The 23718-nt window shown below is 54.9% G+C and overlaps 3 protein-coding genes across 8 annotated transcripts; 1 reads left to right on the top strand and 2 right to left on the bottom strand.

Annotated features, from left to right (window-relative positions):
* Window positions 1-3858: 3858 nt before the first annotated feature.
* On the top strand, window positions 3859-14920 carry Crlf1 (cytokine receptor like factor 1). Of its 5 annotated transcripts, none has more exons than XM_085844286.1 (9): window positions 3859-4117; window positions 9453-9734; window positions 9949-10078; window positions 10186-10355; window positions 11706-11863; window positions 11932-12100; window positions 14143-14330; window positions 14430-14477; window positions 14663-14920. In XM_085844286.1, the coding sequence occupies exons 1-9, from the start codon at window positions 3994-3996 to the stop codon at window positions 14681-14683; spliced, it is 1290 nt and encodes a 429-aa protein (XP_085700412.1). In that variant the 5' UTR covers window positions 3859-3993; the 3' UTR covers window positions 14684-14920. The 5 variants fall into 5 exon arrangements, with proteins under 5 accessions (XP_085700412.1, XP_085700414.1, XP_085700413.1 ...); XM_021170661.3 differs by having other exon boundaries at window positions 3860-4117; window positions 14435-14477; XM_085844288.1 differs by lacking the exon at window positions 9453-9734.
* Window positions 14921-15135: 215 nt separating this feature from the next.
* On the bottom strand, window positions 15136-17627 carry Rex1bd (required for excision 1-B domain containing). The gene is made up of 5 exons (XM_021170418.3): window positions 17489-17627; window positions 17323-17405; window positions 16598-16802; window positions 15822-15898; window positions 15136-15350 (listed from the first exon to the last, which is right to left on the bottom strand). Exons 1-5 carry the CDS (start codon window positions 17558-17560, stop codon window positions 15278-15280), a joined length of 510 nt encoding a protein of 169 aa, XP_021026077.1. The 5' UTR covers window positions 17561-17627; the 3' UTR covers window positions 15136-15277.
* A 1874-nt stretch (window positions 17628-19501) lies between these two features.
* Window positions 19502-21916, bottom strand: Uba52 (ubiquitin A-52 residue ribosomal protein fusion product 1). 2 transcript variants are annotated; one of them, XM_021169937.3, is made up of 4 exons: window positions 21773-21916; window positions 20960-21073; window positions 20739-20825; window positions 19502-19755 (listed from the first exon to the last, which is right to left on the bottom strand). In XM_021169937.3, the coding sequence occupies exons 2-4, from the start codon at window positions 21060-21062 to the stop codon at window positions 19559-19561; spliced, it is 387 nt and encodes a 128-aa protein (XP_021025596.1). In that variant the 5' UTR covers window positions 21063-21073; window positions 21773-21916; the 3' UTR covers window positions 19502-19558. The 2 variants fall into 2 exon arrangements, with proteins under 2 accessions (XP_021025596.1, XP_021025597.1); XM_021169938.3 differs by having other exon boundaries at window positions 20960-21070; window positions 21773-21851.
* Between the last annotated feature and the right edge of the window lie 1802 nt (window positions 21917-23718).

Below are 23718 nucleotides of genomic sequence, written 5' to 3'. Positions count from 1 at the left end.
AAAAATTGAGGCTAGCTTGGGCCACGTAACACCGTGTGTGTGTGGGGGGGGGGTCATCGTCCAGTGTAAAAAAGAACTTCCCATGATTCTTTGCAGAGTGAGAAACTGAGGCATGAGGATTTGAGTCAGAGCGTCCCAGGGCTTAAAGTAAGTTTGTTGGCTTCCAGCACCCCCTCCTTTTCCGCTCCCCGAGGCCGCTGGGGGTAAGCGGAAGAGGACTTGACCCCGGCCCCCCAGGTGAGCCCCGACGCCCCTCCTGGCGTTCCCGGGGGAGCTGGCCCAGGTGAGGGGCGGGCGGCCGGCGGGCGGCCGGGGTCGGGTTTCAGGAAATCCGCCGACATTCCTTCGGGGCTTAAGAGGGAAAGTTGACTCGCCGCCGCCCCGCGTCCGCCCCCCCTCCACTTCCTACCCCCCGGGGCGGCGCGGCGGGGGCGGGGGGCGCTGTCCGCGTGAATCAGCGGACTCCCGGCGTCCGGGAAGCAGCCACCCGGTCAGGGCAGGCCGCAGACAAGCGCCCTTTGTCCCTGGCCGCCTTCGTCACGACCCTGCTGACCCCCACCCCCAAACGGAGTCCAGCCCGGCAAGGCAGGGTGGCGCCGCTGCCTGCTGTCAAGGGAGGAGCGATGAGAGGAGGGGTGCGGTGCTTCCCCCATACGACTGGCTATCCTGGGACTTAGCAACAGTCTTTTGAGGATGCAGAGGAACAAGGACCACAGGCTTGGTTGGCCCCAGAGCACCCAAATCCAGACTGGAACCTCCCCACATCCATATCTAGTACTTAAGTTGCAAAACACTATAAAATTGAGGTCTGGTGTCCCTACTGTCTATGCTGTCCCCGGGGGAAAGGCTGGAGCACCCATAGGCCCTCAAGCAGACTCTCAATACCCCAGTGCTCAGAGCGCAGCCAGGTACAGGCAGGAGGGGGAGGGCTGCTCCTGGAGGAACGGTTGGTCACAGGGAAGGGCAGGTCCCAGCTCTGCCCTTCTGGGTCCGGCAGGCTTTGATTTTTACTGGCCCTGCTGCACTAGCAAAACTTTAGTGGTTCACATTTGGGAATCTGAGGCTGGGGAAATTTCTCTGATTTAAACCTGCCTTGTTCCTCCACAGGAGATTTCTGGGTAAAATGTTCAGGGCTAATAAAGAGCCCTTCCACCCACCCCTTCTAACATTCCCAGCCACCTTCAATGACTTAGGTCAATATTTGTCAGAAAGTACACTGTAACTACCTTCCTTTCCTAAGCAAAGAAAGGCCTGGACTGGGGAGGGAAGAGTTAATTTCGCGGGAACACAGGGAAAGGATGGGTGCACCTTAAGGCCAACTTCTTTGCCCCAAAGGGTAAAAAGGTCATCCAGAGGGTAGGGGTCAAACACCAGAGAGGGCTGTGCCAGCTTGGGTCAGACAGCTAAGTAGGGTGTGTGCAGTACCCTGCTCTGAAACCCAGCGGCAGGACACTAGCGATGCTGTTTTCTGGCTTCTTGGAGGGACAGGATTCTTTTATGACTTTTTCTTTTTGTGTTTACTGAACTCTTCTGGCCCTCGCTTGGCCCAGCAGCATGGAATCTGGGAAGCCCTCAGGTATTCAGGACTAGCAAAATGAAGTAAGTGGCTAGAGAGAAGGAGCTTTGAAGGGCTGTGCTGCAAAGATGGTGAAAGAGTGAAGGTGAAAGAGTGAAGGTGTCCCTGGAGAGTTGTGGGGGAATTCACAAAAGGGGCGAGGGAAGTTTTCCCGAAGCCACAGGCAAAGAAAGAAGGCTCCTGAAAACAACGAGCCCAAACAGCCAGGGAGCTGGAGAGGGGAGCATCTGGTATGGGCACGGGGTGGCAAGGCAGAGTTGGGTCTCATTTCTTTCAAAGTCCCTCTGCCTGTGACGAAAACAAAGACTGAAGGAAGACGGAAGGAACCCCAGAGGAGGGCCTGCAACATCCCGGGAGGCGGAAGGAGCCCAGAGGAGGGCCTGCAACATCCCGGGAAGAGGATGAGGGGCCTGGACCAGGAGAGGGGTGTGTCAGAAGCTCAGGATGGGGGTGTGTTTTGGAACCAGGGCCAACCGGATTGCTGATGGATTGTACGTGTGGGAAGAAGGGGAAAGCATTCAGTCACGCAGCTCCCAGGTCGTTGTCTGCAGCACCTGGGTGCATAGGGGAAGTTAGCCCTTTCCACCCGGGACTGGGAGAAGGAGCGTTCGGGAACAAGTAATAAAGATCTTTGCCCCCAAAACCTCCCAGGAGTCGAGATTCCTACTTCTCTACCTATACGCAGACCGGAGCGAATAGGCGCTGTGGGGGAGGGGCGGCAATGATCCTGGAAATGTAGCCAAGACCCAGGGTCTCCACAGAGCCTTAGGCCACCTGGCCACATTTCTCAGAGGAGACCTGCAAGCCAGTGCCACCTCTGCATCCCACCTTGTTAATCAGATTTTAAGTTTGGGGGGATTTTTCCCCGTATTTTATTCTTTACACGTAAACTTTTAAGTTGGTCCCAGATTATCCACTGTACAAAAGAAGAAACTGAGGCACAAGAGGCCTAGTTTGCCCCCAGCAAAATGGCAGTGGCCGAATTAGTTTTTATTTCTCTCCTTTGTCATTTGAAGCTTCTTGGAGGACCTTTAAGGTAGGGGCTGAGCCTCCAAGGGAACGGCTGTATGGGAGAAATCTAGCCCTTTACTCTCAGGGAGCTGTGGCTGGGGGCCTTTACCAAACCCATGGGGTGGAACCACCCGGGAACTTGCATTTCAAGCGGCGCCCCACCAGCAAAGACCTTGCAGGCCAGAGACCTCCCTTCGTGGGCATCCGGATAGGGTGGAGACGAAGAAGCGATCAGAGAGATGAAATGCCAGGGCTGGGTTGGTCTGGGAGGGGTCCCCAAAACCCCAAACAGTGGCCAACAAAAATAACCCAGAGAAAGAACTCTGCGCTCAATCGGCGATAATTCTGCGTTGCTCGGGGCTGCCCGCGTTACCTGAAGTTGGCGGGCGGCGGCCGCCGCAGTGATTACTCACCGCGTGGCGCACCCCACCCGCGGGCCGCTGAGTGGATTTTTCCGTGGGGGGATGTGAAGAAGTTTAGGGAGAACTCTTCTGCACCGATGGGAACTAGGAATGCAGGGTTCGGTCCCGTTCCCCAAAGGACACACCTCTCTCCATGAGCCCACTCATAAGGGCTCCCTGCACGCGCTCCGGGACATCCCCATATCCAATACCCGCAGATATGATAGGCGAGAAGGGACCGGAGGCCGGAGACTCCCTCCCTGCTTTCTGGCTTTTTCCGCCCTGCACGAGACGAGACTGTGCAGCGAGGATGGAAGAGGTGGCATGAAGGCTTTGGGTGGGGATCGGTAGGACCCATGCACCCAGAGAAAGGGACTGGTGGCAACTTTCAAACCCTCTGGGGAAGGAAGAAGGGCTGAAAGAGGATGAACGGGTTCAGGTACTGCTCAATGTGTGTGTGGCGGTCCAAAGTGGGTATGGGGGGCCCCGTAAGAGGGGCGGGGAAGGTGGATAGGAAGGCTCCCGGTAGACTGTAGGGGATCCTGGAAAAGCACCAGGGCTGCGAGCTAGGAACCCATTCGGAGTTAAGGGTACAGGATCCCAGATGAGGGGGTGGGAAGCCTGGGACGGGCGGGACCAGAGAGGGAGGTCCCACGGGCTGGTGGGGAAGGAGTAGGGGGCTTCGCGCAGGAGTATGGGACGATCAGGAGTGGTAACTGGGCGGAGGCCGGTCGGGCGGGGCGCGCCGTGCCCGCGGGCGGTGGGAAGGCCGGTGCGGGGCCCACGATCAACCCCCCCCCCAGGGGCCGGGCCGGGCCGGGGGCGGGGCCGGGCGGGGCGAGCGGCGCATTAGCGCCTTGTCAATTTCGGCTGCTCAGACTTGCTCCGGCCTTCGCTGTCCGCGCCCAGTGACGTGCTTGAGGACCCGAGCCCCAATCTGCACCCCGCAGACTCGCCCCCGCCCCATACCGGCGTTGCAGTCACCGCCCGTTGCGCGCCACCCCCATGCCCGCGGGTCGCCCGGGCCCCGTCGCCCAATCCGCGCGGCGGCCGCCGCGGCCGCTGTCCTCGCTGTGGTCGCCTCTGTTGCTCTGTGTCCTCGGGGTGCCTCGGGGCGGATCGGGAGCCCGTGAGTACCGTGCGCCCTGCTCCCCACCTCCCCAGGGAAGCCGGGATCGGGCGCCCCGGGGGGTAGTCGCGGGGGATGGAAGAGGGGGCGCGAGCGCCACCTGGACGTCCCGGGAACAAAGGAAGGCGGCCCTCGGGGCGCCCTCACCTGTGGGGCTCACGGCACCACCACCCAGCCTCCCAAGAGTACCCCGTTATACATCAGAGGCCTCTTATCTGTATCCCCTTTGCGAGGCTGTCTGGCCAGGCTCATTTTGAAGGACATTGCAGTGTCCTGGGACCCCCTCCTTCAGGGAGCTGGGACGGTTCGGGGCGCACGCCTGTGTCTTGGATATCAGAGCGGAAGGGAAGCCTCCCTGGCCGGGGGCGCACGCTTGGGTGCGTTGGGTTGGGTGCTGGCGCAAAGTGGGGTCCCCTCCCCCATAAAGTGATGATCCCCGGGGGGAGGGTGGGGCGTTATCGTGAGCCCTCCTGTTCGCCTGGCATGCGGCCCGGCGTCCCCCGGGACTTGCCTCTCCGTGGGGTCGGCGCCGCCCCCTCCCCCCTATAGCAGACTCCATGCTTTGGTATCCTCGAAGTCCTCTCCACTGGTGGGGCTCACAACCGGTCTCATTCAGGCTGCGCTGGGTTGAGAGCCTCTAGCGACTGAAATTTCGGTGAGGAGCGAGAGCAAGCGTGTCCGGGCATCACGAGCCCAGACTTCATTGTCTAAGGGGCACCCAGTGGGGGTCAGCTGCCGAGAGAATCCCACTGTCCCAGGAGGAACTCTTGGCCTTGAGCCCCCATCACCCAACGCACACATCCCCGCCAGGATGCGGTCTCCACATCCAGACCCTCTCTGGGACACACCCAAAGACACACAAAAGAGCCCCACTGGCTTATGTCCCGTCACCCTGCCCTCCGACGCGCGCTGCAGCCCAGATGCGTATTCGCACACCATCGCGGCGCTCGCATTCCATCCTCTACACAGACACACACACACACACACACACGTCCGCACGCCCGCACTCGTGGTCCCACATTTATTTCACAGGGGAGGCAACACCGGGGTACGCATATGGTTGAGTGCACTGGAGATCTTTCCCCACCACTCTCAGGACCCCATCCGGAGACACAGATACAGGCCACACCGCAGGGGCACCACGCTGCGCTGCTGCTCTGGGCTACTAGTCTGTGCAGTTTGTCCGCGGTGTCTGTGGACGCCCTCCCGCTCTCGTCAGGGGACACGAACCTACACTTCTGCTTGCCCAAGGCGGCTGGGCAGGTGATGTGGTGACACCCGGGACCTTTCCGGGGAGTTGGTGTTGCTGCCAAGCCTGGGTAGTTTTTGAATGCCACCAATAGCGCTAAGCTTTGTTTCCGGGCGGGCTGCAGAGCAACAGGCGAAGGTGGCGGAGTGGGGGTGGCGCGTGTGTTTTTTCCTTTAAGGGGAAGAGAAATTAAATAAGAGGTTCTCACACCTCTGCAATCTGTTTGTACTTACGGTGTGTCTTAGCACCTGACCAGCCAGCCGGTGGGTCGTAAAAGTGTATGCAGGTACCAGCGGGACAGGAGATGGGGGCCCCTGGGGGATGGCTGGGATGGAGGCCACCTTCCCGTTGGCCTTTCAGGGAATCTCACACTTTTCCCTTTTAAAACACATGGTGTTCTTTTTAATAACGGCAGCAACTCCGCATTGGGAAAGGGGGAAAGAAGCTTGTATAGGCCCCGGCTTTGTGGGCGAAAGGAGGGGAAGAGGGAAGAAAAAAGGAGGGGTGTCTCCTCCAGGCTTAGGGGGCTGCTGTCAGCTGCTGCTCTGTCTAGTTTGGCATGTGTGTGCTCCAGTCCCCAGTGGCTTTGGCCCATTGTTTGTGGAAGCCAAGAGGGAGACTGGAGTCCTCTATCTCTGGTACTCCACAGAGTCAGGCTTCTCAATCCGAGCCCAGAGAACGTCTTCCCTGTTTTATGGAGGGAATCAGGGAAGGGGGTGCCAGGTGGACTAAGTTCTGCTGAGGACTGTACCAGTCGCTCGCTTGAAGGAGAAAGCTTGGGCTTGCCCCCTTCCCCCTCAAGCCACGAAGGGCAGCTGCTAGGCTAGTGTGGTAAAAGGGCATTACTCCCCAGCCAGGACCCCCCAGAGAGTCCCCTTCCTGGCCAGACAAATGCTGGGGAGGGACAGAGGGGTGTGATCATTGCCCAGGAGTGCAGACAGTGGGGTCCCGGGTCGGGCAGTGCCTCCCACCCTGCTGAGGGGGGCGCCCAGGCAGGAAGCGGTGGGTGGGCCGGGGTAGAGACGCTGGCACGTCCCAGTTCATGCCGAAGGAATTCTGAATTAGCGGGCGGCTGGCTGCCTGGGACCTCCGGGGCGGCCCCCTGGCCCCCGCCGCCTCCGCTCTGGCCTGCTCCTCCTGCTCCTTCGCACGGACGCTGAGACCTCCGCTGAGCCCTGGGACAAGCCCCAAATGTAACTGCGATTGCAGGCTTCGCAAGACCCGCCTCCTCCCAAGGCCAAGTTTGCCCGGGAGAAGTCATTCAGGGCCCAGACTAGAACCATGTTGGTGCCACCTCATCCATCTGGGGCATGAAGGACGGTCCAGGGCTGCAGTTTAGCTTCTTACTAGGAACCTGGGGGTGGGTGCAGCCTCTGTTCTCTGAGCCTCTTGGGGAATCGGTTTTGTTTTTGTTTTTGCTTTTTCTAATACTCTTTTCCTCTCATCCAATCCCGGGACTGTTTTCCTCCCTAAGGGTTGAGAGCCCTGCAGTCTTCCCTAACCTTTCCTTTGCTTCTACCCCAGGGCCTTTGCACATGGAGCCCCACCTCTCCCCTTGTCCAACTGGGGCTCCAGCCTTACTGCATTTGGCTCTTGGTAACTGTCCCAGGGCCTCTCTGACACACAGGGCTGTAGCCCCAGCTCCCTCTCTTCTCTTTCTCCTTCTCCTCCCCCTTTCTCTTTTGCTTCTGAGACTTCTTTTTTTCTTTTTCTTTTTGGCTTTTTGAGACAGGGTGTCTCTGTACAGCCCTGGCTGCCCTGGCACTCATTCTGTAGACCAGGCTAGCCTCAAACTCACAAACCTACCTGCCTTTGCCTCTGCCTCTCCAGTGCTGGCACTAAAGATGTGGGCCACCACAGCTAGTAGGGATAAGTGTTTTGCTGTGTCTTTATTCCTATAGTGACCTCAGTTCCTGGCATATTGTAGGCTATGAATAGATGAATGGATGGATGGATGGATGGATGGATGGATGGATGGAGCAAGCTTGAATCGTTCTGAGTGAAAAAAGAGGCCTCAGAGAACTGAATGGAGTTAGGTTCCCAGGGCAGCCTGGCTGGCTGGTCTCATGGGAGCTCCCTGTGAAACTTCCCCTACACCTCCCACCACCCTGCCATCTTGTGTGCCTGACAAGAAAGGCCAATGGCCAGATGAGGACACAGACTCAGGGAAGCTTGGAATATGTTCCCCTCCTCATATCCTAGGCCTTGCTGTCCCCCTGAGGGCCCAGCCTATGAGTAGGGCAGCTGTGGGCTGCCCTAAGGTTGGGTAGGCAAGAAGGGGGTGGTCCCTCAGAGTGGGTCACAGGATTGAGGTCATTTCCTAAGTGGCCATCACAGTGGCCCTAGGAAATGATTGTGGAGAGTCAGGACTCCTGTTGGGAGTTGTAGAGGGCCCATCGTGTGTGCTGGGATGTGAGGAGGGCACGGGGAAAATGAAGGCTCAGCCCCTCAGCTTGCCCTTCACGGTTTACCCAACAGAGCTCACCTCTTCTCCTCTGGACAGGGTCTCTCTGTATGCACAGATTGGCCTCACATTTGTGATTCCCTTCCCTTGATCTCCTGGGATGACAAACATTTACCAGGGTAGGATTTTACATTTTAGATATGTCCATTCTCCAGAAACACACTTGTGAGGTTAGGGTGTCAGTGAAAGGACACCACCAGGACAGGCAAAGAACTGGAGAGGAAGGAAATTGGTAAGCCAGGCCATGCTTGATGGCTTATGTGTGATCCCAGAACTCTGGACGCTGAGGCAGGAGGATTCCGAGTTTCAAGACCGTGTGGTCTAGGTAATGAGACCCTGTCAAGAAAAGAAAAGAAATAAAGAGACAAGAAAATGTTTATGGGCTGTGAGACAGCTTGGTGGGTAAGGGGCACTTGCCTCCAATCAAGACGACCTCAGCCCCATCCCTAGGACTCCATGGTAGAAGGAGAAAGCAGACTCCAGTTGGCTGACCTCCATACATGTGCTCCAGTGTGCACACACACAGGGAGACATAATGAATTAATAGGATGTATTTGCTTAGATTTAAGTAGGCATTTATGACTGATGTTTTTAAATTTTTATTTGATTTTATGAAAATATACTTGTTTGTTTTTGGTTTGGTTTGGTTTGAGTTTGAGTTTTGTTTATTTGAGACAGGGCTTCTCTGTATAGTCCTGGCTGTCCTTGGAACTCACTCTGTAGACCAGGCTGGCCTTGAACTCAGAAATCCGGCTGCCTCTGCCTCCTGAGTGCTTAGATTAAAGGCATGCATTGCCACTCAGCAAAATTGCATACTTTAACCCCAGCATTTGGGAGGCAGAGGCAGACTAATGTCTGAATTCCAGGCTAGCCAAGGATACAGAGTGAGACCCTATTCTTACCCTCCCCCCAAAACCCCAAAATGTATTTTGTGCTTGTGTATGTACATGTGTGTTGCAGCATGTAAATGTCCAAGGACAACTTGTAGAAGTTCTCTTCCTTCACAGTCTAAGTCCTGAATTCAAACTTAAGGTCCTCAGGCTTAGCCACAGTTTTCTTTATGTACTGAGCCATTTCACTGGTCCTGGATTGACTGATGGATTAATTTTTGAGATAAGGTCTCTTGTAGCTCTGGCTAGGCTCAAACTATGAACTCCAAGGTCATCTTGAGCTGCTGGTACTCCTGCCTCCACCCCAAGTGCTGGAATGATACTCAGGCAGCACCTCTCTGGGGAAGGTGCTGGCCTTGGCCTTGATTTTGTTGCCTCGGCTTCAATGAGTGCTTGGGTCTCATTGTTTCTTTTCTTTATCTGTAAAATGGGTGAATACCTGCTCAAGACTTCCTGACTCTTTTTTTTTTTTTTTTTTTTTTTTTTTTTTTTTTTTTTTGGTTTTTCGAGACAGGGTTTCTCTGTATAGCCCTGGCTGTCCTGGAACTCACTTTGTAGACCAGGCTGGCCTCGAACTCAGAAATCCACCTGCCTCTGCCTCCCGAGTGCTGGGATTAAAGGCGTGCGCCACCACGCCCGGCGTAAGACTTCCTGACTCTTGAAACATCCGGGCAAGGTGAGGGACTTGAAGTGGGCTCATCCATGCCTGACAAGTGTCGTCTTTGACCCCAGATACAGCTGTAATCAGCCCCCAGGACCCTACCCTTCTCATCGGCTCCTCCCTGCAAGCTACCTGCTCTATACATGGAGACACACCTGGGGCCACCGCTGAGGGGCTCTACTGGACCCTCAATGGTCGCCGCCTGCCCTCTGAGCTGTCCCGCCTCCTTAACACCTCCACCCTGGCCCTGGCCCTGGCTAACCTTAATGGGTCCAGGCAGCAGTCAGGAGACAATCTGGTGTGTCACGCCCGAGATGGCAGCATTCTGGCTGGCTCCTGCCTCTATGTTGGCTGTAAGTGGGGCCCCAGACACTCAGGGATAGATGGGGGGTGGCAATGACAGATTTAGAGCCTGGGTCCTCTGTCCTGGGGCGGAGCCATGGGCTCTCACTTGCATGCAGGCATGGTCATATCCAGCACAGGCATTGCAACTCTAGAGACAGCTGTGGCTGCACTGTCCCCTGTATACCCCACTGCTTTAGAAAAGCTGTCATGTTTTCCTTGTAGTGCCCCCTGAGAAGCCCTTTAACATCAGCTGCTGGTCCCGGAACATGAAGGATCTCACATGCCGCTGGACACCAGGTGCACACGGGGAGACATTCTTACACACCAACTACTCCCTCAAGTACAAGCTGAGGTTGGTACCCAGCCAAACCTTGCTGTGTGACTTCTGGCAATACTTACCTTCTCTGATCAAATATGTTCCTGTCTATGAACTCAAAAGGGACTCTCGCACCTCCACAGGTGGTACGGTCAGGATAACACATGTGAGGAGTACCACACTGTGGGCCCTCACTCATGCCATATCCCCAAGGACCTGGCGCTCTTCACTCCCTATGAGATCTGGGTGGAAGCCACCAATCGTCTAGGCTCAGCAAGATCTGATGTCCTCACACTGGATGTCCTGGACGTGGGTGAGCCCCCAGTGTCCACCTGTGTTCTACCCTAGACCAGACTTTTTGGTTCTTCTAGAGGTCTTAGCCACAGCCATGGTGGTTACAGGGCAGTGGTTGTTCATAACTTGATGCAAAGACTTTCCCCCAAGACAGTCAAGATTTTCCCCTCCCCAACCCCAACACACACATATACACACACACTCTGCAGAGGACACCTGGCCTGACCACCCTCCCTCTCAACAGCCCAGGTGTTCAGAAGGGAGTCCTAAGGGACTGAGAGGAGGCGCCCAGGTCTGAAGGCGCCCCAGGAAGCCGAGGCCTTGAGCTGGGGGGGGGGGGGCGAGGGTTGGAGGCAGGAAGTGGATGATCCCTGAGCAGAACTGGGCCTAATCTAATTAGGGTGTTCCCAGCCCAGAGCAGCCTGGGCCATTTAACCCTTCAAGTGCCTTACTGAAGACTCAGGGGAAAGATCAGCTTGTACTCTCTCCATGGTCCCCCAGGAGGGTTCCTGGGTGCCCCTGGCTCATTCCCACATCCCAGAGGTTTTGTGTCTTCCTGGCATCTAACCCGCAGTTGTGCTCTGTGGCTGGCACAGCTGCCCCGTGGAGGCTCTTGGTAATGTACAAGGCACAGAGGTGGACATGGGGTGGGGATACATAGGAATAGAGCCAAATAGCACCTCAAGGTGGGGTGATATACAATAAAACTTGTCACCCTGATGCTCAGAAAGCCTACACATGATAATCACAATTGTTGACATCACTCTGGGACATGAAGTGAGACCCTGGCTCAAAACACAGACAGTAGCTTTAAGAGTCAGCTTGTGACTTAATACTGCAACTCAAGGCCTAATAGTGCTGGGTGATGCTCGCCTCACTCCTGTTTAGTGAGATCTCTGCTGCTAATCTCCACCCCAGCTGCTGGGTGGGCTGCTCTGTCCCCTTGAGGACAGGATTGTGTGTCTTCCATCAGAGATAGGAACGGTGGTAGCAGCAACTGCTGCTGGCTGTTTCTGGAATATTAAATGACAGTTACCTATCAGGCCTGGGTGAGTAGCTAACAGGGGTGGAGGGTGGGGGCGGGGTCTGGAAAACGCAGATAGGGTCGCAGGAGCCACTGCAGCCTAGATTACACCACAGGGAGTTCTGTCACTAGGCCATTCTCACCAAGCAGAGTCCTCAGAACTGGGCACACTGTTGCCAGCATTTAATGCCAGCATTAGGGGAGGCAGAGGCAGAAGGATCTCTCTGAGTTCAAGGCCATCCTGAATCCACATAACGAGCTCCAGGCCAGCCAGGGCTGCGCAGTAAAACCTTGTCTCAAAAACAAACAAAACATCTCTAGTGACCAGGCTTGCTCCACCCCCAGTGACCACGGACCCCCCACCCGACGTGCACGTGAGCCGCGTTGGGGGCCTGGAGGACCAGCTGAGTGTGCGCTGGGTCTCACCACCAGCTCTCAAGGATTTCCTCTTCCAAGCCAAGTACCAGATCCGCTACCGCGTGGAGGACAGCGTGGACTGGAAGGTGCCCGTCCCGCCCCGGACCCGCCCCTGACCCCGCCCCCCGCATCTGACTCCTCCCTCACCGTGCAGGTGGTGGATGACGTCAGCAACCAGACCTCCTGCCGTCTCGCGGGCCTGAAGCCCGGCACCGTTTACTTCGTCCAAGTGCGTTGTAACCCATTCGGGATCTATGGGTCGAAAAAGGCGGGAATCTGGAGCGAGTGGAGCCACCCCACCGCTGCCTCCACCCCTCGAAGTGGTGAGCACCTCTCCAGGGCTGGCTGGCCCATGGAATCCCCAATCCATCCCGTTTCCTCCCCCCCCCCGTTTTTTTTTTTTTTTTTTTTTTTTTTTTTTTTTTGAGACAGCGTCTTAAGCTAGCGCATGCTGGCCTTAAATTCCATATGTAGTCAAGGATGACCTCAAACTCCTGGTCTTTTTGTCTCCACTTAGAGACAATGGCCAGTGGCCATCACCACCCTTGGGGGACTAGCCATGGAGTCTATTTAGCCTGTCATTTTGTGACAGATGGAGTACAACAGTGTGACCTCTTGTAAGAGAACTGAAGACAGGCTCTTTTTAACCCCAATATTCTAGACTCTCTAGAAGTTAACTTTATATAAAATAGAGACTATTATAGCCAGTTATCACATGGTCCCACGGAACCTTTTGTCACACAACCTATAGACCACGGTGCCTGTGCCTACCACATGAGGGTCTCTACTGCTGGGCCACCCCTCGAACCCTTAAAATACTGTAACCTAGGCTGCCTTAATATTTGCAATCCTCCTGCCTCAGCCTCTTGAATGCTCAGAAACCAGGCATTAACCCAAGTTTCTCTTCTCTGGGTCCCTTTCTTAAGGTGGGAGGGCCTAAAGATGACTTCCTTTGTCCTGAAGACTCTCCGAGCCCATGGATCTGCACTCTCTAATATGAAATATATTGCATAAAATGTCTGGCCTCAGTTTCCCCATCTGTCAGGTTTAGGCAGCACGGTCCAAGGCACTTCAGTATTTGCAGGCAGTAGAGGAGGAGGCTCCCATCCCCCACCCGCTTCCTCCAGTCCCTAAGACAGAATACTTTAACACTGAAACTGAACTCTCGCAGACGCATATGCTCAGTATGATGATGATGAAATAATGGGGAAACTGAGGCTCCGAGAGATTCCTGGAGGAAGAGGGTCAAAACCAGCTCCAGGAAGCTCTCCAGCCCCCATCCGGGCCTCTCCAGGTTCTGGGCTTGGCGGGAGTGAACACAGCTGGGAGGGGCTGGAGCCTGGGAGCTTTGGCCCTTGCTCGTGCCCAGCACCTGCGATTCTTGCACGGGAGCCAGCAGGCGGCTGCGTCCGCCCGAGAGACTGAGGAGGCCGGGGGTAGGGTTGGAGGGAGGTAAGCAGGGGCTGTGGGGGCCGAGGCTTGTGCCAGGGCCTGTCAGCGAGTCCCCAGTTTTATTTATGGCGTGAGGCCGATGTCCTTATCCGCTGGCCTGCTGGGGGATGGCTGCGGCTGGGGATTGGACCCAAGGGCTGGCCTCCCACTTGGTCCTCCAACCCACTCCATGTCACACCCGTGCATTCTCTGAGGCTTATCTTGGGAACCCGCCCTTGTTCTGTGCTGTCTGTCTGTCTCCATTTCTGTCATTCACTTTCCCAGGGCTTTTTTTTTTACGCTTTTAATATAACTAAGTTTTTAAAATTGCTTTTGTATAATGTGTGTGCCTTCGTGAGCGTGCGTGCCACAACACACGTGAAGGTTAGAGAACTTTGTTGAGTAGGCTCATTCCACCATGTGGGACTAGGGCTGGCGACAAGAGCAAGTACTGAGCCATCTCGCCAGCCCCTCACCCCTCACTTCCCAACCTGTTTGGATAGTCACAGGTAATCGAAGGTAAATCGCTGGCTTTAATTTCGCAGCTATCAGCCTACCAAGTGCTGTGCCACCACGTTTGTGGGAGGGGCTCTCCTCCCAGTGTCTGGGGGTACACAGTCCCAAGATCTCTGCTTTCTAGGTCTTTGTCTTAGTTTGTCCCTTGCTTTGTCCATGTCCCTAGAGTCTCTGGCCACACTTAGTCTCCATTGATTTCCTTTCCGACTGAATACTCGGTTTTACCTCCCACTGATTTGACTCCCTCCTTTGCTTGTCTCCATCGTCGTGGCATTGCCATTCCTCTGGGTGACTCTGGGTCCACACCTGACACCTTTCCCAACTTTCCCCGGCCGAAGCTGGTTTGGTATGGGAGGCCGCCGTCCCGCGCGCGCCTCCTGCTGGCCGCTCCCCAACACTGCCGCTCCATTCTCTTTAGAGCGCCCGGGCCCGGGCGGCGGGGTGTGCGAGCCGCGGGGCGGCGAGCCCAGCTCGGGCCCGGTGCGGCGCGAGCTCAAGCAGTTCCTCGGCTGGCTCAAGAAGCACGCATACTGCTCGAACCTTAGCTTCCGCCTGTACGACCAGTGGCGTGCTTGGATGCAGAAGTCACACAAGACCCGAAACCAGGTAGGAAAGTTGGGGGAGGCTTGCGTGGGGGGTAAAGGAGCAGAGGAAGAGAGAGACCCGGGTGAGCAGCCTCCACAACACCGCACTCTTCTTTCCAAGCACAGGACGAGGGGATCCTGCCCTCGGGCAGACGGGGTGCGGCGAGAGGTAAGGGGGTCTGGGTGAGTGGGGCCTACAGCAGTCTAGATGAGGCCCTTTCCCCTCCCTCTGTGTTGCTCAAAGGGATCTCGTAGTGCTCATTTCACCCACTGCAAAGAAGCGCCAGGTTTTACTGCATCAGCATCAAGGTGCTGAAGGGGCCAGGCTTAATGTGGCCTCTTTTCTGCCCTCAGGTCCTGCCGGCTAAACTCTAAGGATAGGCCATCCTGCTGCTGGGTCAGACCTGGAGACTCACCTGAATTGGAGCCCCTCTGTACCATCTGGGCAACAAAGAAACCTACGAGGGGCTGGGGCACAATGAGCTCCCACAACCACAGCTTTGGTCCACATGATGGTCACACTTGGATATACCCCAGTGTGGGTAGGGTTGGGGTAATGCAGAACCTTCCAAGAGTCTCTCTAAATAAATAAATGAGTTGTTCAGGTTCCGATGGCCAGTGTGTTTGGGGCCTATGTGCTGGGGTTGGGGGAGGGGCAGTATACCCCCTCCCACCTATAAATTTCAATCCTGTTTTCTAGAACACTACCTGTCCCAGAACGCCTTGGGGGTGTGAAATCTTACACCTGCTCTCCCTGTTTCCCTGGAGAATCCCCCCTCACCCCAAGATGGCCGACCCATCCCAAGATACAGAGCCGATGGGAAAGCTGCAGAGGGAGAATTCTTTATTGCGTGAGGCACATTGGAGGGCAGCCCAGCAGGGCACGACCTCAGCCAGCTGGCGGTCAGGGCTGGGCTCAACGCCATGGGCCTCTTTTCCCGGCTTCCTCTGGTCTCTGGGGAGCCGCCCTCACTCGGCAGATTCCGCATCAAACCTGAGTTCCTGCAGAACCTCGCCGATCGCCTCCATGGTTTTAATTACCCTACAAGAGCGGATGGAAACTATAAATAAAACCCAGATGGGGTGAATTAGCTGAGCTGCACAGCTAGCGGGGAGGGGGGCTATGGCAAGCCTTGGGCCCTCCTGCCTGCTGCCAAACCTCAAGCCCAGCCTGGGAGCATGCCCAGGAGGCCGGGTGGCTCGGTGGGTCACAGTAGGCTCATGGGAAAGGCCATGGTGTGTGTGTGGGGGGGTGATGTTTGTGCATGCCTGTCTATGCATAGAGACCTGCAATAGACCTGTAGGGGTTCACAGGGGAGCAAGTGACTGGTCACGTTCAAACTCCTGAAGGCAGTGGAAACTAAGATATGTGATATGCATGCACATCTTAGGAAGTACGTATCTGGGAACACCAGAGTGCCTAAGAGTGCCTGCCCTCTCTGACTGGCTTAGCACTGGGCTGACCCAAAGTGCCAATCTAAGGTGGCAAAGCCAAGGGACCAACAGGGCTCACTTTATTTTCAGCTGGTGCAACTTTTCAGGGTCCTGTTCTGACACTCCGGGTGTCCCCATCATCTGCAGCAGTGCCACCTGGAGGAGGAAATAGGAGTTACAGTAGACAAAAGCCACAGCCACACAGAGGGAAGAAGGGCCAGGCGTGGACCCTAAAGAGAGCAGAGCTTGACTGGGAGGTAGCTTATGGTTTGCTTTTAGGACTCTCCTATGGAAGGAGGTACAGAATATGGTCACAGTTTGGAAAAGCCAGGGAATGGTGGCAGGTATGGTAGGTGTGGCCTCCACCCCAGTGGCCAGACAGGGAGTTAGAATTCTAGGATGGAAATGGACTCTGCAGAGTTTGGGATTGTGCACTAAGAATTCCAGACCAAAGAGCTACATGGTTTACAGTGGGCAAGCTCCTCCCCTACTACCACTAGCTATAAGGTTAGGGTAGGTGGGGTCTTGGGATCTGGGCCAAGGACCAAGGATGACAAGTGTCTGAGGATATTTGTGGAAGAAGTAGTTTGTGGGTTCCAAAGGTGATAACCCAGAGTTAGGGACTTAAACAGCCACAGTGGTCGATGCGTTGGGTTTCTGGAGTTCTTAGGACAGCTTTACAGAGGGGCTGGTATAATTAAGCAAAAATCTGGGAGGGAAGTGTAGGCAGCCAGGAAAGAGTGGGAGAGGGCCCAAATGCATAGAGGTGTGTGGCAAAAATAGTAGTAGGTCGGGGTGGCTGGGAATGGGTTGTGGCCCATGCCCCACTCTAAAGGAGAGGGGTGGTGGTCTTACCGTGGCCAGGCGCGTCTGTTCTAGCTCCTGCAGGCTGCGCACGTGGCGGGCGAGTACCGGTTGCGCTCGAGGCCCTGCCAACTCTGCTTCCACTGCCAATACCTCCCGCGAGGCAGCGGCGAAGGCCTGGGTCACCTCGTGCACGACACTCCGGTAACTCGGGAAGTCATAGTGCTGACCACTGAGCAGGTACTGACGGTGAGCTCTGCAGTGGACCGGGAGGATGCTGAATCGACACGCTGACTGGCAGACCACGCTCCCTGCTCCAGCTACGTGGAAGATCCCCCCGACTCGAAAGAGAAAAACCCGAACCCCACAGACTGGGTCTGTCGGGACAGAGCTAGTGCTTAACCATCTCTGCACTTAGAGAAGAGAGGGATCTAGCGGAAGGTCACACCACAGCTGCTCCCTCCAGGCCACGCCCACATTCTGCTCTACACCTATCTACCCTGCTACTAAGGGCTACACCCCCAGCTCTACCCAACTCCCCCGAATAGACAGGCTTCAGTGTCACAGCTCCTTTTATCCACTTCGCTTTCAAGTACGCCCTGCTTCCGGCAGCAGCACTTCGGCATCTCCTGGACCAGATCTGGCTCTCTCCCCACCTCTTCCGACCAAGTCCACAACCTAAGTCCTCCCAGCCACGCCTCCAGCCGGCTCCCCGCAGGTCCCCCTCTAGCAAGCTCTCCCAGGGCCCGCCCCCTCCTCCAGCCCAGCCCGCTCACTGGTCTAGACGGCGGAAGGCCTGTGCGCGTTCATCCTGAAGCTGCTGAATCCTCCGCACCAGTGCAGCGATCGGGGCGTCTCTCTATGGCGGGTGTGGGGCCATGAAGCCGGAGTCCTGAGCCCATCCCGCCACCCCGCACCCGTCCCACCCGCAACGGGGCTCACCCAGGCCCACGCGGACTCCACAGACCCCGGACCGTCTGGAGCAGCCAACACCTCTGCGGCGGCGGTGAGCATGACTGCGCAGTCAAGTGGCACTTGGGAACGGCCTCTGCGCCCCCTGCCGGCCGGGAGGTCCACCACCAGCCCGCGCGCCTTTGAACTCGTTTTGTTTTGGTTTGAGACAGGGTTTCTGTGTAGCCCTGGCTGTCCCTGCCTCTGTCAACAAAGTGCTGGGATTAAAGGCGTGTGTCACTACCGCCTGGTGGAACTCTAGTTTCTTTTTTTTTTTTTTAAAGATTTATTTATATATATGTAAATACACTGTAGCTGTCCTCAGACTCTCGAGAAGAGGGAGTCAGATCTCGTTACGGATGGTTGTGAGCCACCATGTGGTTGCTGGGATTTGAACTCCTGACCTTCGGAAGAGCAGTCGGGTGCTCTTACCCACTGAGCCATCTCACCAGCCCCAGGAACTCTAGTTTCTAAAGCAACTAAATGGTTAGTTCCAGGACTCTGCGGAGATCGAATAGTCTAAATCGAAGGCCACAAGTATTTCTGTACGGGTGATGCTTATGAATGTAGCTAGGGGATAAACTGGTTTCAGTGGCTGAGTACTAGTTGCTGTTGCTGGACACCTGCCGCAAGTGCTTCGCACGCCTGCACCCTCGCACTCCCCGCCCCCCCCCCCCCCCCCGGTTTCTCTGTGTAGCCCTGGCACTCAGAAATCTGCCTGCCACTGCCTCCCTGGGAGTGCTGGGATTAAAGTCGTGTGCCACCACACACTTTTTTTTTAAATTTATTTATTATATGTAAGTATACTGTAGCTGTCTTCAGACCCTCCAGAAGAGGGAGCCAGATCTCATTACAGATGGTTGTGAGCCACCATGTGGTTGCTAGGATTTGAACTCCAGACCTTCAAAGCAGTCAGGTGCTCTTACCCACTGAGCCATCTCATCAGCCCAGCACACACCTTTTTAAAAGTATTATATGTAAGTACACTGTAGCTGTCTTCAGACACACCAGAAGAGGCATCAGATCAATTATGGATGGTTGAGCCACCGTGTGGCTACTGGGAATTGAACTCAGGACCTCTGGAAGAACAGTCAGTGCTCTTAACCAGAGCTATTTCTCCAGCCCCTAATGTACCTTTTGATGTCACCTCACAGTGCACACAAACCATCCATTCAGGTTACACCTTTGAATTGGGATGCTCTGGGCAGCAGTAGTGCATGCCCTTAATCCCAGCACTGGGAAGCTGGGCCTAAAACCGAGGTAGGATATGCTCTGAAAGGCCCCTTCTCTAAATGACTTTGGAGATGCTGGTTGCACATACATGGGGGATTTGCAAGCTGCTGTCAACCAGGTTCAAACCCACAGAACCTTCCAAATGACAAGGCAGACTGCATACCTGAAGTCAGTTGCAAGCAACATGGCCAGTCTAACACTCCCCACAATGGGTGAAATGGTTCTAGGCCCCCCCTAGAGTACCCAGCTACACATGCAAAAGTGTGCCTGAGGGGCTGGAGAGATGGCTCAGTGGTTAAGAGTCATGTAAATAAATCTATACTCAAAAATCAAAGGTAGATGAGGCAGCCTCATAAGCCCATATAAAGTGTGTTGCCTGTAATCCATGGAGCTATGCCTAATGGTGTTCAGCAACCTAACTGGCAACTGGTGAACTGCCCCTCCAGAGACCCTAAATTGTGGCCCCACACATCAGAGCCAAGACAAGATCTGTAAGCACAGCCTGCTTCCCCACAGCAGCACTGCGTGTGGGCTCCACCTTTACATGGTTCCAAGGCTTGCAAGTTCTAACCCAAGGGTTCACCCTGCTGCCCAGTACCAGTCTTTACTGCCAACAATTCACAAGTTCAGGTAAGACCTGTCTGCCTCCCCAGCCTCCAAGGTTCAAGGGCAGCCTAGGCTACATGGTGAGATCCCCTTCTCAACAGGAGCGTCCCCTCCCCACCAGTCCCTCAACAGAACAGTCACTCTAGACACCAATTACTGCTCCAGTCGATGGAAGGGGACTTTATTTGGTCCCGGGGTCACAGGTCAGGTATGACCCCAGCTTTATTTGACCTTCTTCTTGGGGCGCAGGTTGTTGGTATGGCCGCACTTCTTCTTGCGGCAGTTGACTGCACGAGGGTGCAGGCGTGCGTAGCACTTGCGGCAGATCATCTTGTCACAGTTGTACTTCTGGGCAAGCTGACGAAGGGACGGCTCAATGATGCCACCGCGCAGACGCAGCACCAGGTGCAAGGTGGACTCTGGGAAAGAGAACAGGCAGCTCAGGGCAGGACCTCACACAGGACAGTGAGGTGAGCTGCCCAAAGACACCAAGGAGCACCCTAAAAGAGGCTCCTCTACAAAGGCAGCCAGACACTGGTGGTTGAGATGGCAGGCATCTGGGAAGCACCAGGGAACTTTACAAGTCCAGTGCAAGCACAAGTCAAACAAGGACAAGAAACATGTCCAGTGGAGGCCAGCCCCAGATGCTGACACACTGGCACCCCCAACCCCCAGTGCTCCACATTCAGGCTCTCACACCCACACAGAGAACAGGCAAGCAGATGTGATGGCACACAACTTTAATCTGAGCACATGGGAAGCAAATAGAATAGTCAGTGCTGGGCTGGTGAGATGGCTCAGTGGGTAAGAGCACCCGACTGCTCTTCCGAAGGTCAGGAGTTCAAATCCCAGCAACCACATGGTGGCTCACAACCATCCGCAAGGAGATCTGACTCCCTCTTCTGGAGTGTCTGAAGACAGCTACAGTGTACTTACATATAATAAATAAATAAATAAATCTTAAAAAAAAAAAAAAAGAATAGTCAGTGCTACACAGAGATAGATGTACAGAATGTGTGTGTGAATATGGTGGTGGTGGGGTGACAGGGACATGGAACACGAGAATAAGTAGATGACAGCATGGCTCCAATGGGTTTGAGGCTAACATGAGCTACAAGGAGTTTCAGACAGCCTGGGTCTAAGTTGACACTTAGCCTCAAAGCAAACAACAACAAAAAACAAAGTAAAGGTTTGGCAAGTAGGGGCAGCCAGGTGAGTCTGTCTGGTGAGCTGGGCTCAATCCCTGAAGCCCACACAAGGCTAGAAAGCTGTCTTCTGCCCTTTGCCTCAGAGCCATCACAAATACCCACAGTAAATACATAAGTCAACCATGATGATGACTGCAACAGCAGTTGGATGCCAGCCCCCACCTACAATACCATACAAGCAAAACAGCCCTTACCTTTCTGGATGTTGTAGTCGGACAGGGTGCGGCCATCCTCCAGCTGTTTGCCCGCAAATATCAGCCTCTGCTGGTCAGGTGGGATGCCTGTGCAGGAGAGAAACCAGGTTGGCCACAGCTCCTTCCTGCAGAAGCTGGTTAGACCCCATTCACTCAAGAGGCGAGCAGACCAAGATCCTTCACCCCACCCGCAGGAGAGTGCCCTGAACAGCACAACCCACCTTCCTTGTCTTGGATCTTGGCCTTGACATTCTCGATGGTGTCACTGGGCTCGACCTCAAGAGTGATGGTCTTGCCCGTCAGGGTCTTCACGAAGATCTGCATGTTGGCGTCTGCTACACATTAGAAGGAGACGCATGAGTTACATGTTAAGAAGGCTGAGGGCCGTCGGCTTCTACTAACCACCTAAGACTGCTTATTTCCTAGTTACCTTTACTACCAAAAAGCCAAATCCGGCTTCGGACTGAGGCTCAGTAGTCCCACTCTGCCCAGTCACCACCACCCGGTGGGTCCGGAAATCCTACCCAAAAGCTTGCCACCCTAGCAAGAGTGCCTTCCAACTGAAGGATCGGACAGCAAAGGTTGCTTCTAAATAGGGTAGGCTGTACTCACTATGCCCTGCTTCTCAGGTGCTGAGGTGAGAGCAGTTCACCACCACGCATAGTTTCGCCTTTTTTTTTTTTAAAGACGAAGTTTAACACAGGCAAACTTTTCAGCCTTGGGTGGCCACAAGCCCCCCAAGCACAGGCTGGCCCTGAACTCCCTCTGCAGCCAACACTGGACCCAAACGCGCACTGTATCTCAGGCTAGGCCCAGAACTTGCGCTGGAGCTCAGGTCAGCGCCCTTGGTGTTTCCGCCCGCAGCGCCCGGGCTGCACTGCCGCGTGCCCAGGTCCTGGCGGCCGACCCCCCGCCGAGCATGCACGACGCCGAAGCAGCGCCCGCGAACCCCTACAGTCGCCTCGCCGAACCCCGCCGCGTCCCCTCCTAGGCCCAGCCGCCACCAGCCCAGCCGCAACGCAGCCGCCACCAACCTGCTCGGCCGCCTCGTTGAAGAGAAAGAGGACAGCGGAACCGGAAACCCCCTAGTCTCCTCTCAGAGCGTCTGCGCACTGAGCACGCTGCGCGTTTACGTCACAATCCGCGCCGCACGTCGTCCCGCCCCGGGCTTCGCCAGGCGCCATGTTGGGTCCTGGCAAGATAAGCCGGACTGTCTGGAGCCGCTTCCGGGTGGAGCTTATAAGGCACGTGAGTTAGAGCAGCTTCTTTGGGAGCGTCCTCCGCTGCCTTCGCGGCGGGGACCGATTTTTGTGTAATTGAAGCGTTGTGCTGTCAGCGCACAGGCGGACTGCGGTGAGTACTAGGCTACCCGCGCTACCTACCGGTCTGGCTGGGGTTCAGAGTAAGCCGCTTTCTCCAAAGCCAATGAGAAGACTCAGCGGGTAAAGACGTTGCCATTAGGGGCTGGTGAGATGGCTCAGCAGGTAAGAGTACCCGACTGCTCTTCCAAAGGTCCTTAGTTCAAATCCCAGCAACCACATGGTGGCTCACAACCATCCTTAACAAGATCTGACTCCCTCTTCTGGTGTATCTGAAGACAGCTACAGTGTACTTACATATAATAAACACATCTTTAAAGAAAAAAAAAAAAAAAAAGACGTTGCCATCATGAGGGAGAGAACCGACCCGGCGCGCACACGCAATAGAAATGAATCCTAGCAGTTGGGGGACAGAGTCCTCGGATTTCTGGAAGTTCAAGGCCACTGTGGTCCAGCCGCAGTGAGCTCCTGTTTCAGACAAGCAGTACAATCACGAGACGCTGCAGGGCTAACTTTGCTATGAGCTTGGCTGTGTGGCTCTTCGTTTCTTAACTATTTCCCAGTGCACCAGGCAAAAAGCAGGTGTGGAGATAACTAGGAAAATGCCTTTTTTTTTTTTTAATTGAAAATAGGCTCTTTTTCCCCCATATGGTATAGACTTACCAGGATTTCCTTCAAGTCGCCCCAGATTCTCCCCAGGTCCCTACCCACTCAAAGCCACACTTTTTTTCTTTTTTAATTAGAAAAGAACAGGCGAATAAAAAAAAAAAAAAAAAACAGAATAGGAAGAGAAACACAGACATAAGCTCACACATTTGTAAAACAAAGTTGGAAACCATAACATGCAACCAAAAGGTCCAGACAGCATGAGGCAAACACCTCCAAAACTACTGTTGAGTTCATTTTGCGGCTTGCCCTTAAAGTGTGCTTGGTATATCCAGTAAGACTTTGTTGGAGAAGATAATTTTCCATTTGTGAATGGCTGTCAATTGGAGATAGCTCCTGAATTAGGGTTGGGGTGTTTTCCCCTCTTAGCACTGTGGCCCTTTTCTGGCTTAGACCCCCGCGGGCCCTGTGCATGCGACCAGTCTTGAGTTCATACATGTTAGCCATGCTGGGTTTAGAGGTCCTGTTCTTTGGTGTTCTCTATCCCTACTCCAAGGTTTCATTCACCCTGCACACTGTCCAGTTGTGGGTCTGTCTTTCTTCCTATCTACTTCTTTAATGCTGGCTGAGCAAGGCACTGGTCTGCTTCCCCACCTGTTGCCAGGTAGAAAATATCTCCAAGAAGACACTTTTTTTTTAAAGATTTATTTATTTATTATATGTAAGTACACTGTAGCTGTCTTCAGACACTCCAGAAGAGGGCGCCAGGTCTCATTACAGATGGTTGTGAGCCACCATGTGGTTGCTGGGATTTGAACTCTGGACCTTCGGAAGAGCAGTCGGGTGCTCTTACCCACTGAGCCATCTCACCAGCCCAAGAAGACACTTTTAATGACTCAGAAAGTACATACATGTTTATCGTGGTGGGTTTTGTTTTTGTTTGTTTGTTTTCAAGACAGGGTTTCTCTGTGTAGTCCTGGCTGTCCTGGCACTCGCTTTGTAGACCAAGCTGGCCAGAAATCCGCCTGCCTCTGCCTCCCAAGTGCTGGGATTAA

This window comes from Mus caroli, unplaced genomic scaffold, assembly GCF_978045245.1.
Source record: "Mus caroli unplaced genomic scaffold, Mus_caroli_1 scaffold_10, whole genome shotgun sequence".
In the NCBI taxonomy this organism is placed as follows: domain Eukaryota; kingdom Metazoa; phylum Chordata; class Mammalia; order Rodentia; family Muridae; genus Mus; species Mus caroli.
The sequence above is the reverse complement of the archived record's forward strand: the minus strand, read 5'-3'. Positions and strand labels throughout refer to the sequence as shown.